This window comes from Galeopterus variegatus, unplaced genomic scaffold (assembly GCF_000696425.1).
Source record: "Galeopterus variegatus unplaced genomic scaffold, G_variegatus-3.0.2 Scaffold4799, whole genome shotgun sequence".
NCBI lineage: Eukaryota > Metazoa > Chordata > Mammalia > Dermoptera > Cynocephalidae > Galeopterus > Galeopterus variegatus.
The window spans coordinates 18,210-38,029 of record NW_007730910.1 but is presented as its reverse complement, the minus strand read 5'-3'; the positions used below and the strand labels follow the sequence as shown (position 1 = coordinate 38,029).

Here is a 19,820-nt window from a genome sequence, read left to right as displayed (position 1 = left end):
GCCGCCCCCCGCCGGAGCCAATCCGGGCCCGGGGCGGGGCCAGGCGCGGAGGGCTCGGCGCCCGGCGGCTTCTGGCCTGGACTGTGGCTCGGGCGTCCAGTCATGCTGGGAGCAAGCCAGGGTCAGGGAGGTGACACCTGCCTCCGACACCGTCGTCCTTGGGAAGCTGCGCCTCTTTGGGAAAGGGATCCTGAGCCCCTTCTCTCGCTTGGATTTTTACAGAGGTCTCTTTACTGTCTGCCCGCCTTCAGGCTCAGCTTCGCTGCCCCTTCACACAGCCACCAGACTGCCCTTCCTAAAACACAAGGCTAATTCCCCACCATGCCCCTGCTTAAAACTTTCCAGTGGCTCTGCCCTGCCTACCAGGAGGAGCCTTTGCTCTGCAGCCATCCCAGACTCTGTTCCAACCCAGACCCTGACTAAAGCCAGCACGGCCTGAAAAGCCCTCCCCTCTCTGGCAAAACCACACTCTTCCTTGAAGCTTGCCTTTCTGTTGGGGTGAAGGTGGGGGAAATCCTGCAGAGAGTCCTAGGAGGTGGGATGGCATTCACCTCTGTGTCCCCAGCCTGACCCAGGTGGTGACAGGGAACATTTGCTAAATGTACTTAAGGAAGGCCCTGCATTGATGTACATCCTAAATTTCCCCCCAGTCCCCTTGTCTGTGCCCTCTCCTGACTTCCAGCCAGCTGCTGGCTCTGGAGAAGTGCCTTCAGGAAACAACTCTCTTTAAGACCTGAGGGATTTCTAGAAATCTGGGTGTCGGGGGTGGAGGGGTGGGACTCTTGTGAACACAGTCAGGCAGAAATGAGTGGAGAGCAACTGGAAAGAAATCTGTACCCACTGACCAGAGGGTGTATGGTGGGGAGCACTGGGACAAGGGTGTGCCCTCATTCCAGGAGCCTGGAGCCTGGGGCCTGGGCCAAGGCTGGGCCTGGCATCTTGGGCTGGTGGGCATTGTGACACCCCCTGTGGACCAACATAAGGCAACCTCTGGGGCTTCCCCCAGACAGCCTCAAAAGGGTACAAGTCATGGGTGGGGGGAGGGGGCGAATGGAGCAGCTGCTCCAGCTGCCAGATTCTATTCCAGAGGCAGCCTCAGGAGCACAGTGAGGTGGGTCCAGGACACCCCAGGGATTCAGGTTCCGCTGAGCCTGAGCAGAGTGTACCTGCAGTGTGGAGTGAACAAGGCACCTGGGAAGAACCAGTTCAGGAGGCTGACACAAGCTTCAGGCAGCAAAGGCCTTCTCCTTCCAGACAACCTGGGTACACACTCTAGCCATCTACCCACAAGAAGCCCCCAAGTGGAGTTCTTCAGCACACATCACTGGGCTGCAGAGATCAGTAGGAGAGATCCAAGATGTCTGTGATGGAATTTCCAAGGATAGTCTTCTCCCATTCAGACAGCTGAGTCACCAAGCCCCGATTTGGACACATGTTGTTCTTGCACTTCTTGACATAGGTCCAGGACCTCTGTGAACACAAAGAGACAAAGAAGACTTCACGATTGGTCCTGGGCCCTTTCCATCTGGGTCAGGGGCCAGCAACATGGCTTAAGGGTTGGGGTTCATTTGTTAAGGCAAGGGGTCGTGGGAGCTGGCTCCCCTTTGGGCCAGCCTCTCTGAACCTCTGCTTCTGAATATGGTGACAGAAATAATTCCTATTTCAGACAGCTCCTATGAAGACTGAGACAACATATGTGAAACCTCCTGTGGACGAGAAAACACTGTGCCCAAGCCTGGCTCACACTGTGCCCTCAACAAAGGTCTGCATTGTAACTGGATGAATTAATGGAAAGGGGAGAGAACTGTGGGCACATTCTCTGAAGAAGGAAAATTGAGCTGCCTTCCTTCAGGTGTCCACCCTAAAGTGCAGGAAGGGTTATTACATGACGGAAGGTGAGCAGCTGGTCTCCATCTGGATTGAGGTCAGAGGAAAAAGGAAAAGGCAAAAATGTGCCTTAACAAACTAGGACTAGAAGGAAACCACCTCAACCTCATAAAGGCCATATATGAAAAGCCCACAGCTGACACCACACTCAGAGGTGAAAGACTTGAGTTTTCCTCAAAGATCAGGAACAAGGCAAAGATGCCCACTTTCACCACTATTAAACTCAGTACTGGAAGTCCTAGTCTGAACAATTACATAAGAAAAAGAAATAAAAGGCATCCAAATTGGAGAGGAAAAAGTAAAATTATCTCTGTTTGAAGATGATATATCATACATAGAAAACCCTAAAGATTATACACTAAAAAAAACTGTTCAGCAAAGTTGCAGGATACAAAATCAACACACGAAAATAAGTTACATTTCTACATACAGGTTGAATATCCCTTATCCAAAATGCTTGGGACCAGAAGTGATTCAGATTTTGGATGTTTTTGGATTTTAGGATATTTGCAGAATACATACTAGTTGATCATCCCTAATACAAAAATCTGGTTGAGAGTCCTGCTGGCAGTCAAAAAGTTTCAATTTTCGGGCCGGCCCGGTGGCGCACTGCTGTAGTGGCCGGTCCCGGCCCGGTATGGGCGCGACACTGAGGGTTGCGATCCGTTGCCGGTCACAAAAAAAGACAAAAAGGATTAAAAAAAAAAAAAAAAGTTTCAATTTTGGAGCATTTTGGATTTTGGATTTTCAGATTAGGGATGCTCAACCTGTACTAACAATACACAATTTGGAAAGGAAATTAAGAAAACAATTCCATTTAACAACATCAAAAAGAATAAAATGTTTAAATAAAGAGGCAGAAGACTTGTACACTGAAAACTACAAGACATAGCTGAAAGAAATTAAATAAATGGAAAGACATCCCATCTTCATGGATTGAAAGACTTAATATTGTTAAGATGTTAATACTACCCAAAGTGATTTCCAGATTTTAGGCAGTCCTTATCAAAATCCCAATGGTATTTTTTTGCAGAAATACAAAAATCCATTCTAAAATTCATATGAAATCTCAAGGGACCCCAAATAGCAAAAAAAAAAAAAAAAAAATTGTAAAAAGAACAAATTTGGAGATTTCACATTTCCTGATTTCAAATCTTATTATAAAGTTAACATCAAAACAGTATGGTACTGGCATAAAGACAAATAGGCCAATGCAATAGAACAGTCCAGAAATAAACTCTCACATATATGGTCAAATGATTTTTGACAAGGGTGCCAAGACCATTCAGTGGCAGAACGGACAATCTTTCCAACAACTGGTGCTGGGTAAACTAGATATCCATATGGAAATGAATGAGATTGAAAAGAGAAAATCAATGAAACCAAAAGCTGGCTCTTTGAAAAGATCGATACAATTGATAAGCCTCTAGCTAGGCTAAGAAAAAAACAGAAAGAAGACACAAATTACTAATATCAGAAGTGAAAGAGGGGACATTACTACAGATCCCACAGATATTAAAAGGATAATAAAAGAATACTATGAACAACTCTACGCCCACAAATTTGATAACCCAAGTCTACAAATCTGATTGACCAATTCCCTGAAAGGCACAATCTGTCAAAACTCACACAAAAAGAAAGAGACGATCCCAGAAATAAACAAAAATAAAATTAAATTTAAAAAAAAAGAAGTGGACAATCTGAATGACCTATTATAGACCTATAATATCTATTAAAGAAATTGAATCAATAACTAATAACCTTCCAAAACAGAAAGTACGTGGCCTAGATGGGTTCACTTGTGAATTCTTTATATAATGGAATATTATTCAGACTTTAAAAGGAAGGAAATTATATAAGGTGCCTAGAGAAGTCAAATTCGTAGAGACAGAAAATAGAATGGTGGTTGCCAGGGTCTCGAGGGAAGGAGGGGAATGGAGAGTTGTTTAATGGGTACAGAGTTTTAGTTTCACGAGATGAAAAAGTCTGGGAGATTGGTTGCACAACAAAGTGAATGCACTTAACACTACTAAATTGTACATTTAGGGTTAGGGTTAAGAGTAAATTTTATATGTGTTTTACACAATTCAAAAAAATGGTGACGGGGGCAGAGTTGTGGAGGTATAAAGTTTACCAAGTCCTGGCCAGGAAGAACCATAAACCATATCCCTCCACCCCACATCCCCCTCCAGCCCATAAAGCATCTGCTGGGATTCTCACAGCAAATGCAGGAGGCAGGAAAGACAGGTGGCACTGACCTCATTCTACCTGCTGAGGGGACAGAAAGGTGAAGGGACGTGCCCAGGTCACACTTAGTAAGGGTAGTGCCCAGCCCAGACCCCATTCTTCAGACTGCCAGGCCAGCATTCTCCCTGCCACCTTAGGGCCCTCCTGGGCCATCTGGATTCCAGCTCTGCCATTTACAGCTGTGTGGCTTTGGGCAAGTTACCCGGCCTCTTTATGCCTCCTGCAAAATGGGAATAACAACAGTACCTATGCTGCAGGGTCGCTGTGAATGTGTTTTTATTACACATGAAGTCCTGAAATGGCCTGGCATGTAGGAAGCACTCTGCCAACATTAGCAATTATAGTGCCTCGGGAGTTTTGTTTTTTTTTCTCTGAAGATCTTTAAGGGACAAAGCTACACCCAGCAGTTTAAAGGCACTGAAATTGATTTCTTAAGGGCTTGCTGGCTCTGGGATCCCAAGCAACCTTGCACCAAAGCTTTGAAAGCCCAGGTCAGGGGTGGCTCTGGGTGACAGCAGACTCAGGGTGACAGCTTCTTCCCACCTCACTCCCTGACCCCCCACCTTTGGCCTTATCCCCCAACGAGCTGGGCTCGGGCCCTGGAAGCAGTATGTTGCAGAGCACACACCCTTCTTTGCCAGTCCCGAGGATGCTGATCATCACAGCTGAGCTGACAGCAGCCAGAGGGCATGGCATCCCCAATGCACAGACAGGGAGCCTGCCCCCGAGGATGCCAGAACCACACAGACAACAGGAGGCAGGAACATCTCCCAGAGAGTCAAGCCCAGGTCAGCCTGTGTCAGTGACCCGGTAGCAGAAAAAGCTAATCGCCACCAGGGATATGGTGGCAGTCCTTCCTGACCACAGCTCCACAGGCTGCACAGTTTTTTGGCCAAGAGTTATCTACATGGCATCTCTGGGCAGAGCATCCAGCAAAGGACTTCCCTTCAGATGAGACAGATTGCTGTTCCAGGAAGGGAGCACCAGGGTTCTCCTGAGAGCAGAATCACCTGAACCTCAGGGGCCCAAGCACCTGTCCATCCACTGACCAGGATGACCAAGCCCAGACAAGATGGGCTGTGCATCTCCCTGAAGGGGCAGTAAAGGTCGGGGTGCTGAGCCTGTGTGTACTCCATTGCCTTGGGGGCCTGGGGCGAGCCGAGCAGGGGCAGGGTCCTCCTCACTTTGCTCTTGCCCTGGCCAGTCCTGGCAAGCAGCCTGTGACATCTGCTTTTGATATGGCCAGAGAGAGGACTGTTATTTTTTTTGTAAGGGTCAGAAAACACACTAAATGTCAGAGCTGGAGGGCTCTGAAGACCTATTTGTGACTAAGCCTTCATGTGGAAATCAGGGACCACAGCAGGGCAGGAGCTTGGTGAAGGTCACCAGATTGGCCCCTTTCAATATCCAGGGGAGCTTAAGTTTTGGGAGTCCCTAAGGACCTTGTGGGCAGGCAGGCAGGTGAGCTCTGTCTCCAGCCCAGCTGGGAAAAGAGCCAGCTCCCAGACTTCTCCTCCCACCAGTACACAAGGCAGGAAACAGGCCTGTGCAAGGACAGATTCCTAGGGAGGGGGCTAGTGAAGCATCTCTGCACAGCCTTCCCTCCCAAGCTTTATCAGTGACATCACTCACCTCCCCCAGCACACACCAAAATACTCCTTAAGCAGCCAGTGATCCCAGCATGGGGACCCCCCCAAAATTTACCTTGGATGGTGTAAGAAAACACGGAGCTGGGCCTAACTCCAAGCCCTCTGATTCTGCATCCAGATTCATTTTTAAATTGTGGTAAAATATACGTAATATAAAATTTACCCTCTTAACCATTTTTAGGTGTACAGTTCAGTGGCATCAAGTACATTCACATTGTTATGCAACCATCACCACCATCCATCTCCAGAACTTTTATTTCCCAAACTCTGTACACCAATACACAACAACTCCCAATTCCCTGCTCTCCCCAGCCCCTGGCAACCACCATTCTACTTTCTGTCTCTATGATTTTGATTACACTAGATACCTCATATAAATGGAATCATTAAATATATGTCCTTTTGTGACTGGTTTGTTTCACCTAGCATAACCACCACAAGGTTCATCCATGTTGTAACACGTGTCAGGACTTCCTTCCTTTGTCAGGCTGGATGATATTCCCCTGTACATACACATCATGTATTGTATGCCCAGTCATCTGTCCATGGATAGACACTTGGGTTGTTTCCACCTTTTGGCTATTGTGAATAATGCTGCCATGAACACAAGTGTGCAAAGATCTGTTTGAATCCATGCTTTCACTTCTTTTGGGTAATACCCAGAGTGGAAGTGTAAGATATCCAGGACTCTTTCTAGTGTGTGACATCACCACCAAAGAGCACGCTGGTCAGCCTCCAAAACCACTGGCCATGGGCCCTGACCATGGTTGTTCTTTGTGCCTCTTCTCCCCCCAAACACACCCCTGGGCAATTGTGGGGATTTTTCAGGTGCTACCCAAGCCCTCTGAGACCATGAACAGGTTGTGACAGGCAAGGTTTCCCCTCCCCCTGGGGCAGACCCCCAAGAAAGCACTGCTTGGGGGTCAGGAGCCCTGAGGACCCACCACCCCTGGGGTTTGGCATGATGGCTGTCAATGTAAAGGAAGATGCTTGGAGTGGGGCCTGCTGAAGCCCCACCAGTGCTGCAATTCTGTGACTCCAAGTAGCTCTCACTGGGACATCGCCAAACAAACGCTGGTGAGTAGACTGATGGCAGTGACAGCTATGTGGACAGCACTGCCTGCCACAGCCCAGCCCAGCCTGAGTCCCTGGGACTGGCCTGTGTGCCCCACCTCAGGCCTCTGATGTCACAGCTTCAGGCCCCTAGCCTGCAACATGGGGACCTAGCCCTTGGGTGCTATGTGCTAGATAACACCCTAGACTTGGAGTTCCCTTCCCCAATTCTTCCCCTTCCCATGCCCCAATTAGAGCCCCAAGGTAGTGCAGGGACCCAGTTCCTCTCAGGTTGCCATCGGTTGAATTGTGTCCCCCAAATTTTTATGTATTAGAAACTTAATTCCCACTGTGACAGCATTGAGAGAGCGGGCCTTCAAGAGGTGATTAGGTTGTGAGGACTGTGCCCTTGTGACCGGATTGATCCATTTATGGAATAACAGGAGTGGTTCTGATGGCTTTAAAAGGAGAGCAAGTGAGGAGGTTGCTAGGCCATGTGATATCCTGTATCTCTGTGGAGAGTCACCACCCACAAACAAGGCCTTACCAGATGTGTTCCCTTGACCATGGAATTCCTTTCCTCCAAAACTGTAAGAAATAAATTCTATTTCTTTACAAATTACCCAGTTTCAGGTATTCCATTATGAGCAACAGAAATGGGTCAATACACAGGTCTAGCTCTGACCCCCCTGCCTGGGGGTGGCTGGGTCCAAGCCTGGCCGAGGGGATGCATTCTATTTCTTTACAAATTACCCAGTTTCAGGTATTCCATTATGAGCAACAGAAATGGGTCGATACACAGGTCTAGCTCTGACCCCCCTGCCTGGGGGTGGCTGGGTCCAAGCCTGGCCGAGGGGATGTGCACCTTCAAGGTCTGCTCATTCTGGTGCATGAGGTAGGCCACGATGGCTGCACAGCTGCGACTGATACCCCGAGTGGAAAAGACCAAAATGACAGAGTCAAGCTCAAGGTGAATTTCTGCAAAAGAAGGAAGCGGGGGGAGGGGTGTTGTGCATGGCCTTCCTCCCTGCAGACCTGGGTTGCTGTCAGAGGCCTGACCTCAGTAGGCCTGAGAGTGAATTCAGAACCAGCACGCCATGTCCTGGGCAAGTCACATGACTTCTCTAGGACACTGTTTTGTTGTCTGGCTGATAGGGATCCTCAGATAGTCTGGCAGTTCAAGAGCACCATGCTGGGCACCCAGTTGCCCTCCCAGGGTGGGGATGATGGGATCACCACCCAAAGACACTTGGGTGCTGACAGAGACAGTGTAGCCTGGGTGCCAGTCCTGGCTCTGCCATTCACTGGGGCTTGGGCTAGTTACTGTAAACAACAGTTTCCTCACCTGGAAAATGAAATAACAGTACACTACCAACTTATAGGGTTCAGTTTTGTTCTGTGCTTAGCCCAGTGCCTGCCACAGAAATGTCAGCTATAAACTTAGCTTCTGAAGCTGAGTCTCACCTAGTGAGGGATGGGAGGAAGTTTAAGCTGGCATCCTGGTCTGGTAACCCCCAAGAAGTGAAGACGAATACACCAAGTGAAAATTATAGACTGTCAGGGCTAAAGGTGGACTCAGAGATGATTAAGACCAACTGCCTCATTCTGTGAACACGGAAACTGAGGCACAAATGAATTAAGGATTGGCCCAGAGCTCCCCAGTGGGGAAGGGCTAGAGAAGAGGCCTCTTTGTGCCACAAAGCTCTGCCATGTCATGGTGGGACACATGGGAAGTCTCAGTCTCAGATGCTAGTCAAGTGATAGCTGTGATCTGCTGGGCAAATAAGGGATGATTGGGCCAAAATGTCATTCCTCAGGCTGGGAGCTGTGTGGGTACCGGGCAGGTAGTCTTGGGGTGTGGCCTCTTACCTGACTCGGCCTTGCCCTATCCAAGGATCTTGCTCTCCTCAGGCAATCCTGAGCCCTGGGAATGACTGAAAACCCACCCTTGATGAATTAAGCAACTGGTGGGCACTGTTTGTACATGGTGGGAGCACAGGGGGCTGGGTGCACACACACAGAATTGTGGAAGTCAGAGTTGGAAGGGCTTTGGAATCTTCCTTCCACCCCACCCCATCCAACCCCGCTGACCAGAGATGAGGGCAGGGATGCAGTGAGATTCACCTCCAGGTCCACAAAGCCCAGCCCAGGGCAGGCGTCCACGAATGTGGGCACCCACGGTTGGCCAACACCCTCATTTTATGACGGGCCCAAAAAAGCATAGCAGTCTAGCCATGGCCAGAACACAGGGCCCCAACCCACAGTCTGGTGCTCTTATTGGGCCCCATGGCCCCCACAGAAAATGCCATGGCTGCTCATATTGCTGAGGGCTCCTGAGAAGCTGTACTTGTCCTGGGGCTTGTCCACACCCAGCTCGGCATGGGCTAGACCTTGCCCTTTCTCTCCTGAGCACTAAAAGTAACACACCAATTGCTACCTTTTTAGGGAATGCTCCTTACCAATGAAGTGACAGATGTGGCGTAAAAAGGGGAAAATCCTGGCTTCCGAGGAATCTTCTATCTGGACGTGCAGAAGCCTGTCAGGGTCCCCTACAAAACTAAACAGAAGAACAGCACAGGTGGTCAGACAGACTTGCACACACCCTCACTGCAGCATCCCTCATCCACAGCAGCAGGACCACAGGGGAAGGATGCTGGGCTGGCAGCTGAGGGCGGTAACTGAACTTCTCAGAATAAAAGCAGCTACCTCATAAGAGTGTTGTGCAGATCAAGTGAATTAATCTATGTAAAGCATTTAGCAATCTCTTTGACACATAATAGGCACTCAATACATGTAACATTACTATTATTATTAACCAAAAACATGGTGCTTTCCTAGAACATGGTGCAGATAATTAAATGAGGGTGGACAGGGAGGTGATATTTGAGCAGGGGCTAAATGAGATAAAGCAGCAAGCCAGGCAGATATCTGGGGGAAAGCTTTCCAGGTAAAGGAGAATGCAAATGCTAAGGCCCTAAGAGGCAGTGTGTTTAGTGTACTTGAGAAACAAGAGGGAGGTCAGAGTGGCTGGAGCTCTATGAACAAGGAGGGAGAAGAGGGTGATGAGGCATGGTGCATGAGAGGATGCCTGCAAGGAGTTTGCACAATGCCTGGCACGCAGTAAGCATGGTGTTAATGTTATTCATGAAGACTATGGTCTCCTGGTGACATTCAGGAGAATGCAGACCACTGCAGCTTTCAGGAAGTTGCAGCAGATTCAGAAACATATATAAGCTGAGTCAGTTTCTGCACGAGCACTTGCTGTGACAAGTACAAGCACAATTCACCATCCCTCCATCCATCCCTCCCTCCATCCATCCATCACTCCCCATCCCACCCCTCCATCCCTCAATCCATCCATCCTTCCCCATCCATCCATCCATCTCTCCATCCATCCATCACTCCCCATCCATCCATCACTCCCCATTCATCATCCCTCCATCCATCACTCCTCCTCCATCCATCCATCCGTCCATCACTTCCCATCCATCCATCTATCCCCACCCATCCATTCTTCACTCAGACATTCAATTAATGCCTGTTATGTGCAAGACCTTGGGCTGGATCCCAGTAGACAAGAGATTAATAAAATAGGGCCCCCCCAGCTCCCAAGGAGCTCCCAGTCTGATGGGGGAGGCAGACATATAAGCAAATGGCCCCAATCCAATTGGCTAGGTGTTTGGATAAGGACCTGCACATAATACTGGGGAGGTGGGTCAGAGAGAAGTCAGGGGAGCTGGGGAGAGCTTCACAATGGAGGAGGTATCTGGAAGGAGAAGGCTGAAGGATACAAGGTCAATATATAAAAATCTACCTGATTTCCATATACTAGCAATAAATAATCAGAAACTGAAATTTTAAAAATACCATTTATAATTGCATCAAAAAAGAACAAAACTTGGGAAGAAATCTGACACAAAATATATAACATCTATACTGAAAACTACAAAAGATTGCTGAGAGAAATTAAAGACCAAAGTAAATGGAGAGATAGATCATGATCATGCAACAGGAAACTCAACAATGTTAAGATGTCAGTGTTCCCCATATTGACCTATGGATCCAATTCAATCCCAGTCAAAATCTCTTTCAACAGGATTCTTTGCAAAAACTGACAAGCTGGTTCTAAAATTTATATTGAAATGCAAAGGAAACAACTTTGAAAAAGAACAAAATTAGGACCAACAGTACCTGACTTCAATATTTATTATAAAGCCACAGTAATCAAGAGTGTGGAATTGATGTAAAGAAAGACATAGATCAATGGAAAAGAATAAAGAATCTAGATATAGCCCTATATGCGGGCAATTCATTTTCAACAAACTCCAAAGCAGTTCAACAGAAAAAAGATAATCTTTTCAACAAATGATGCTGGAACAATTAGCTACCCATATGCAAAACAATAAACTTTCATATCTGGCACCAAAACCAAAAATTATTTCAAAAGGGATCACAAAATGTAAAAGTTAAAACTATAAATTTCTAGAAAAAAACATAGGTGAAAAATCTGTAAAAATTCAAGTGTTATATATAATGGGATGACATTTGGACCCTATTTCGCTGCAATGGTTCATTTTCCTACCCTCATACCAACATCACAAGGCCTTACTATTTTAAGTCTTGATAACTGGTTAACTAAATCTTCCCATTTGCAGTTCTCCAATATTCAGCTGTTTTTGCCCTTTGCATTTCCATATACATTTTAGAATTACTGTATCTATTTCCATAAACCTTTTGGAAATCTATTGACATTATACTGAATCTATAGATCAACTGGGTAAGAAGTGACATCTTTACAAAATCAACTCTTCTAATTCATAATCATAGCATATCCCTCATTTAGTCTGGTAATCTTATTAACTTATAGTAATGCTGCATAATTTTTTGTGTAGATATTATCTTGTACGTCCTTCATTAGGTATATTCCTAGGTATATAACATTTTTGTTCTATTGTAAATTGTATATTTTTTAAATTTCCTTTTCTATTTCTCATTGGATTCAGAAAAACAACTGATAATTGTGTGTGTGTATGTGTGTGTATTTTAATATTTATATATTGATCTTATGTCCAAGAATCTTATTTATTAGGTCTAACTGCAGGTCGTTTTGGCTTTTCTGTGTGTACAATTATATTGTCTGAGTGATGAAAGTTTTATTTTTTCCCTTTTGCTGCTTCTTTATCTCTTTTCTTGCCATTTTTCACAAGCTAGGACCTCCAGTACAACGTTAAATAGCAGTGGTAATGGTGGCATCTTTGTTTTGTTCCTAATCTCAGAGGGAAAACTTTCAGCATTTCATTGATTGTTTTCTTTTTGACATTTCATCGTTAAATGTGGTGTTTGCTGCAGAGATTTTTGTAGATTTTAAAAAATTAAATCAACAAAGTTCCATTCTATTCCCAGTTTGCTAAGAGTTTTTTTTTTCAAATTACGAATGCATAATGAATACTATCAAATGTTTTCACTGCATCTATTGAGATGATCCTAGTTTTTCCTCTATGTTATTGATATGCTCAATTACATGGATTGATTTTTCAGATGATGAAACAACCTTGTATCCTGGGATAAACCCAATTTAGTCATTATGTATTATCCTGTTCACATATCACTGTATTGAATGTGTTGATATTTTATTTAGGATGTTTACATCCATGTTCATGAAGAAAATTAGTCTGTAATTTTCCTGTATTATAATGTCTTTGTCAGGTTAGAAAATCACAATTAAGCTGGTCTCGTAAAAGTTGAGAATTCTTCCTCTTTTTTATTTTCTGAAAAGAAAAAAGCTTAATAATGGCTTTATTTCTTCCTTAAATATTAGATAAAATTCATCACTGAAGCTATCTAGACCTGGAATTTTCCCTGTGGTAAAGTTCTTTATTAGTTATTGATACTAATTAAATTTTCTATTTTGTCTGATGTCAGCTTTGATTTATATTTTTGAATTTGTTATTTTCATCCAAATTTTCATATTTATCATGATATAGTTTTCATAACACAATGGTATATTTCAAAAAGTTTAAGGAAAAATAGCATTAAAATTTCCATGAACCTTCTGAAGTACCCTCGTATTCTCTTATGACCTTTTTAAGATCTATAGAATATGTAGTCTCCTTTTACACATTAGTTATTTGTGCCATCTCTCCTTTTTGCCAAGGGACTACCAACTTTATTAGCTTTTATAAAACTATTTTGATTTGCTTGATCCTCTCTATTTTATTGTTCCTATTTCAATAATTTGGTTTTATTATTCCTTCCTTCTTTATTTGGGCTTAATTTGATGTTCTGTTAGTAATTTCTTGAGATGAATGCTTAACTGATTTATTTTTAGCCTTTTTACCTCTGGTAGTATTCTTTGCTGTGAAGTCTACTTTATCTGATGACAATATAACCACTCCAGAGGCTGTTTTCTTTCATTAGTCTTAGCCTAGAATATCTTTACCCATCCTTTTACTTTTAAGCTATCTTTAGAGTACATTTCTTACAGGCAGCCTACAACCTTTGCCTTTTCACTGGGGTATTCACACCATTTGCACTTAACACAATTATTGAGTTTAAATCTACCACCTTGCTATTTGTTTTCTATTGGTTTCATTTCTTTCTTTTTTTTTTTTTCCTTTTTGTCTTTTTTCGTGTCCGGCAACGGACCGCAACCCTCAGTGTCGCGCCCGGACCGGGACCGGCAACGGGATCGCAACCCTCGGTGCTGCGCCCGCCCCTCGCTCAGCCAGTGAGCAGGAACCGGTCTGTATGTGGGATCCGAACCCTCGGCGGGAGCGCCGCCACACTCCCAAGCAGCGCACTGTAGCAGTGCGCCACCGGGCCGGCCCCATTTCTTCTTTGTTCCCATTTTCCTCTTTTTCTGACTTCTTCTGCATTACTTTTTATGATTCCATTTTATCTCCTTATTTGTCTTATTAATTTTATCTTTTTGTCCTTTGTTTTGGTTTTTGGCAGTTGCTTTAAAGATCATAGAACACGCACGCACACACAAAGAGATTATAGAACACATCTTTAACTTGTGATGGCCTACCTTCATGTAATATATACCACTTCATGTGAATACTGCAAAATCTTACATGTGTATACATGTAATCTTACATGTTTCCCTCTTCCTGCCTTTGTAAATAGATTGTAAGCATAAATATTGGTTCTACCTATCCTATAATCCCAAAATATGTTATTATTTTTTCTTTAAACAATCAGTTATATTTTGAAGAGATTTAAAAACAAGGGGGAAAGCATTTTACATTTACCTACATAATCATTATTTCCGACAATCTTCATTTTTTTTGTAGAGATTCAGATTTCCATTTGATATCATTTTCCTTCTGTCTGAAGACCTTCCTTCGACACTTTTTGTACTTCATGTCTGTTGATAATTAATTCTTTCAGCTTTTATACATCTGGAAAAATATTTATTTTGCCTTCATTTTTATTTTTATTTATTTGTGGGAGGGTGGGCAGCTGGCTGGTACAGGGATCCAAACCCTTGACCTTGGTGTTATCAACACTACATTCTAACCAACTGAGCTAACCAAACGGCCTTTGCCTTCCTTTCTAAAAGATGTTTTCATTGATTATGTAGATTTCTAGGCTGACAGAGTTTTTTCCTTTCAGTACTTCAAAGTCTTCTCAATTTCATTGTTTCCAATGTGAAGTCAACTACCATCCTCACCTTTGTTCTTTGGTATGTAACCTTTTATCCCTAGCTGCTTTTAAGATTTTGTCTTTTATCACTCGTTGTAAGCAACTTGATATGATGTGTGTTGCTGTAATGTCTCTCACGTTTCTTATGCTTGGGTTCTGTTGAGATTCTTGGATCTGTGCATTTATAGGTTTTATCAAATTTGAAAAAAACTTTTTTCTCTATTTCTTCAAAGATGTTTTCTGTCTCTGCACTTTCCTCTCCTTCAGAGAGAACAAGCAAGACATCAAGAGAGAATGAGCAAGACAGAAGCCAATGTCTTTCTGTAACCTAATCTGAGAAGCGACAGCCCATCACTTTCAATTTATGATATTCATTAGAGGCACATCAGTAAGTCCAGCCCACAGTCAATGGTGTGAATATGAGGAGGTGGGGATCACCTGAAAGGCTACCAACCACAAAGATTACATTCCATTTTCTTCTAGTTTCAATTGTTTCTACTGAAAAGTAATCCATCATTCTAATTTTTTCTCCTTTGAAAGTAATGTCTTTTTTCTCTGCTGTTTTTAATATTTAGATTTATTTTGCTTGGAGTTTATAAGTCTTCTTGAATCTATGGCTTGATATACTTCATCAATTTTGGAAAAATCTCAGCCATTACCTTTTTAGATACTACTTCTGCCCCACTCTTTCTCTCTAGACTCAGCAGACATCCCTCATGGAAAAGCAGCACCAAGTTCTGGACTCATCTCTTTAGTCTTCTTTCTTCTCCTAGATATTTCCACTAATTCTTCACTGTTTTTTCCACTCTCTGATACATAAAGCAGAAGATTTAATATTTGAATTCCCTTCTAGTTACTCTTGCTGGCCTGAATCTCCTAGTCCTTATTCATCACAAACTATTTAGTTCCCTATTTGAACTTCAATCTCAAATTGTCTAGTTACACATACATAACTCACTTTCTGAGTGAAATCTTTTTGAATCTATATATTAATTCAGAGATAACTGACATTATCACAATATTAGACCTACTATCCAAGAAAGTCTTTCCCATTGTCCATAACTTCTTTTATCTCCTTCCACAAACTTCTTTTTTTGTTTTGTTTTGTTTTTTTACATAGGCCCTGCATGTTTCTTGTTAATTCCTGGGAATGTTATCATTTCTTCTTCCTATTGTAAACTGAATATTTTTTCTTTTACTGATTGTTGTTTTTATATCAATAAATCAAATTCATTGATTTTTGTACGGTATTTTTTGTTACAAGATACTTTACTGAATCTTGTATTATTTACACAAATTCTCTTTGAGATGAGTCTTTATTAGCTTTGATCAGGAGCTGAAATAGGAGGGGGGTACCTTGGAGACCACGTTGGACCTTAGAAACCAATGACTGGATATGGCTGAGAAGACAGGGGCTGACAAACAAGGCCATGCAGGGCATTCCTGCTCACTGAACAATGATGGGGGGCGGGGGCATTTATCAGAGTGCCTGAAAAAGGAAAAGTTGGTTAGAACAGGACATTTTGTACAGTAATGTTAAATCCAGGAAAGCATGAATTTTGATAAGATTTAAAGGCAAGTATGAGGTCACAGTCTGGGGCAGAGGATCCTAAGGCCAGGACAGGAAACAGACTATAGGCTTTTGTACAGTAATGTTAAATCCAGGAAAGCATGAATTTTGATAAGATTTAAAGGCAAGTATAAGGTCACAGTCTGGGGCAGAGGATCCTAAGGCCAGGACAGGAAACAGACTATAGGCCAGGAACAGATGAATGTAACAGCCAACTCTGCTCCAACGGGTGCTGGCTTCTAAGAGCCTTTTCTACTCAATAAATGCATGTCACTAGGAATCTTGAATAAATAAGCAATATTTAACCTAAAAAAGCAATCAGTAGTAGCTCCTTTACTTACAAGGGCCCCGCCTCCATGGAGACATTGACATGTGCTTTGATTTTCAAATCCTTCTGAATTTTAGGGTCACAGGCTTGAATGAAGTTTCCCAGGAAGACCCTGCCCGGAATTATTTCAACGGGGTATGGTTGAAATGCATCCAGTTCCTGAGATGGGAAAGGAGAAAGGTCACTATGAGCATATTCCCCAGGAAAGATGGTGGTCTTTGTGTGTGTGTGTGTGTGTGTGTGTGTGTGTGTGTGTGTGTGTGTGTTTTGATGTTTGGCTCATAAAACAAGCTTAAAAGGGCCATCCCAGGGTAGGAAATGAGACTGACATCTGGACTTTCAAAGAGATGGGCAAATAATAACTTGCACAAGGAGTGAGAGGGCTGGTCACTGTGGAAGGACTGAACTACAGCATCTTGGTGCAGAGTGCTGGGTCTCCATGCTGATGTCAACCTCCCTCCATGACCCCTGTTTGCACTTGGCCAGGTGCACAAAGGTTAGAAGAGTTGAGGACCTGGTGGCCCAGAACAACAACAACCCAGGATGTGTCCAGTGGGAAGGATAGCCCTCTTACTATATACTCAGAGGCCACCAGAATTTAAACACCTTAAAAAATAAACAATAAAATTCTTCACACACAGCCTATTTGCCACTAGGAAATAAATTCTGATGAAGGAATCAAATGTTTAGAGAGGCAGGGAGAACAGGACAACCACTTAAAGTGGAAGTTTACTAAATTCTGAATTCCAAAATTATAACAAAAACTTTGGTTTCTTTGCAATACAAGGAACAAAGAAAAGAAGTATTTCTACATTTTCCAAAGTGTGTTCTAAGAAACACTTGTCCCTCACAATGCACTATGAAGAAAGGTTTCAGAGAAGCAAGTACATACAGAAAGCCTACCTATGATATCCCTCTCTCAGAAACTTGGTGTGCATCATCAATCTAAGGCTCCAAGAAGCCCTGCAATAGAGAAATCTGCTCACTTTGCACAACCTGATGTTTCCCGTATACTCTGACCTGAGGCCACTTTCCTCTATCAGTACTCCATGAGAAATGTTGACCTGTGTCATTTCAAAGTTCAAAACCACTTCCAAAGTCCTCTGGCTCCTAGTCTGACTCAGAAATGACAACTTCAATATCTCAGGCTACTTCAACATCCACATCAGTCCTTCAGAGCCATCTGACCTCAACACACCACATCCCCCTCCCCACCATGGTGACCCTGCTGCAAGCCCACATCCTTCCCAAGCCGCCAGCCTCAAAAGCCTTTAGCAAAGAGCAGGAACCAAGCTGAGCCCATCCTCAAGCTTGTGACACAGAGATGTACCACTGATTGCCCCAGAGCATGGGCTGACCCCACCCAGGACCTCAGCTTGCTGCAGCCAAGTGAAATCCCCATGATTGCACTTGAAAAAATTTCACTGAAAACCTGTAACAAATCTATTAACTCATTTCCTGCTGCTTTCACACGAGCTTCCTTTTCTGTGGTTGTGTGGGTCTGGCTGGGAAGAGGGTGTGGTGTGGATGAAAACATACTGTACAATAAAGAGCATGCTCCTGTTAATGCTGGGACACACAGTGTAAAAAAATCAGGTATCTTCCCCTAAAACCGCCTCCTCCTCCCCTTGTGTTCTGCACCCCAATAAATCGCACTACTGCCCACCTGCCACCCACACCTAAACGCAAGGTGTTTTCCCAGTCTCCTCCCTCTCCCACACCTTCATGTCCAAACAATTCTCTCCTCTCCATCCTGCCTCCTGGCAGGGCTCCCCAAGTCCACTCTGGTCCCACTGATCTGCTCCCCACACTGCAATACAAGGTGATCTCTGAGCAGGCCACCCCTCAACTTAGAGCTGCCCAGGGGCTCCTCATCATCTGCCTCTAGTGGTTGGTTTCCAGCATGTTTTAGTCATAGAACCCCTGTGCTCAAAGGGAAATCTTATTTAGAGGAGGCCACCTGTAAAACAGAGGAAATCATAAGTCACTCTGACTAAAGTAGAAGGGCAATGTCAGAGCCCCAATGCTGGGCTCCATCTCCCCTCACACAAGGAGCTCCTTGGGGAACAACCGAGACACTCCTTTGACCCTTGCCCCTGAATTGGTGGCAAAGGTCCCACAGCACAGAGGGACAAATGCTAAGTACCTACATTCTGAAGATCCACAAACAAGTAGGGCTACAACTTGGCCCCTCCCCAACACCGCCAGCCCTTATAGCTACCACCAGCCACAACCCACCCACTCCTCCTATCTACAGAAGACTGGGGGCAAGGGACAGGAAAAGTCACAGGTGTATACACACGTGTATACTGACCATTGTACATTTTAAATATGTGTAGTTCATTGTATGTTATACCTTATTAAAGTTTTTAAAAGAATGGGGGTGAGTTATCAGCAGTGTAATGTTTGCAGAGAAGAAATCAATCCCCCCACACCCTGCAAAGCCAGTGAGGGGTATTCCTCCAGGAACAAGAAGGAGTGCCTGGCAGGACAGGGAGACTGGCCAGACACAGGCTGAGCTGAAATTCCTAGTGCTGTGATCTCAGCAGAAGGAGGGAGGACATCCTTGGAGAGCTTGACGTTCCTGGATTTAGGAACATGTGTGACCTGAAATGAGAGTCCCTGCCTTATCACACAGGCCTGTGGGAACAGCAGAGCCAGATAGGCCAGCAGGGACTGTGCTGAGATCTGCTGGGCCTTTTTCCCCACCATCGTGCTCCCTCTGGATCTTTCTAGGATTCAGATGAAGGAGTAAGGCCATGGTGGGAATGATGGGCTGCAAAGGGAAGGGGGGACGGGTTGGGGGAATTCCTCGCAGAGACTGAAGAGAGTCCTAGCTGACTCTCTCTGGGAGATCCTCAGCCGCACAAGGGCCAGGACGAAGCTGAGCAGAGCCCCAAGAAAACCAGCAACAGAGGCTGCCAGCAGCACACAGAACCAGACCTAGCCACAGTGATAACAGGCTCTTCCTCACCACTAACAAGCAGCCAGTAACACATGACAGGCCCCACTTGGGGCCACCACCCCAAGAAGCTACGCCCAAGAAGGGAAGAGAGATGTCTCACAGAACCAGACCTAGCCACAGTGATAACAGGCTCTTCCTCACCACTAACAAGCAGCCAGTGACACATGACAGGCCCCACTTGGGGCCACCACCCCAAGAAGCTACGCCCAAGAAGGGAAGAGAGATGTCTTTAAAGCTCTCCCACACCCCTCTCCACTACAAATCCCCCAGAAAACTGAAGCCTGCCCAGCACAAGAGGCTGGGAAGAGATGAGTTTTGATTCAGATTTGAGACTGGAATATTTAACTGCCCTAGCTTACTGAACTGATTGTTTATAGTTCATTTAAAATTATTTTTAGGGCCAGCCCGGTGGCGCACTGGATAAGTGCGCCGCTTGGGAAGTGCGGCGGCGCTCCCACCCGAGGGTTCGGATCC

The 19,820-nt window shown here is 44.5% G+C and overlaps 1 protein-coding gene across 1 annotated transcript in view; it reads right to left on the bottom strand.

The window, feature by feature from the left end:
* Window positions 1-1,220: 1,220 nt before the first annotated feature.
* STYXL1 (serine/threonine/tyrosine interacting-like 1) overlaps window positions 1,221-19,820 on the bottom strand; it is a gene marked incomplete at its 5' end in the record, with an annotated part of 27,815 nt that continues 9,215 nt past the window's right edge. Inside the window, 4 exons of the mRNA XM_008588388.1 lie at window positions 1,221-1,470; window positions 7,702-7,814; window positions 9,296-9,393; window positions 16,395-16,540. Coding sequence (XP_008586610.1) covers window positions 1,339-1,470; window positions 7,702-7,814; window positions 9,296-9,393; window positions 16,395-16,540 — 489 coding nt within the window. The remainder of the gene's footprint in view (window positions 1,471-7,701; window positions 7,815-9,295; window positions 9,394-16,394; window positions 16,541-19,820) is intronic.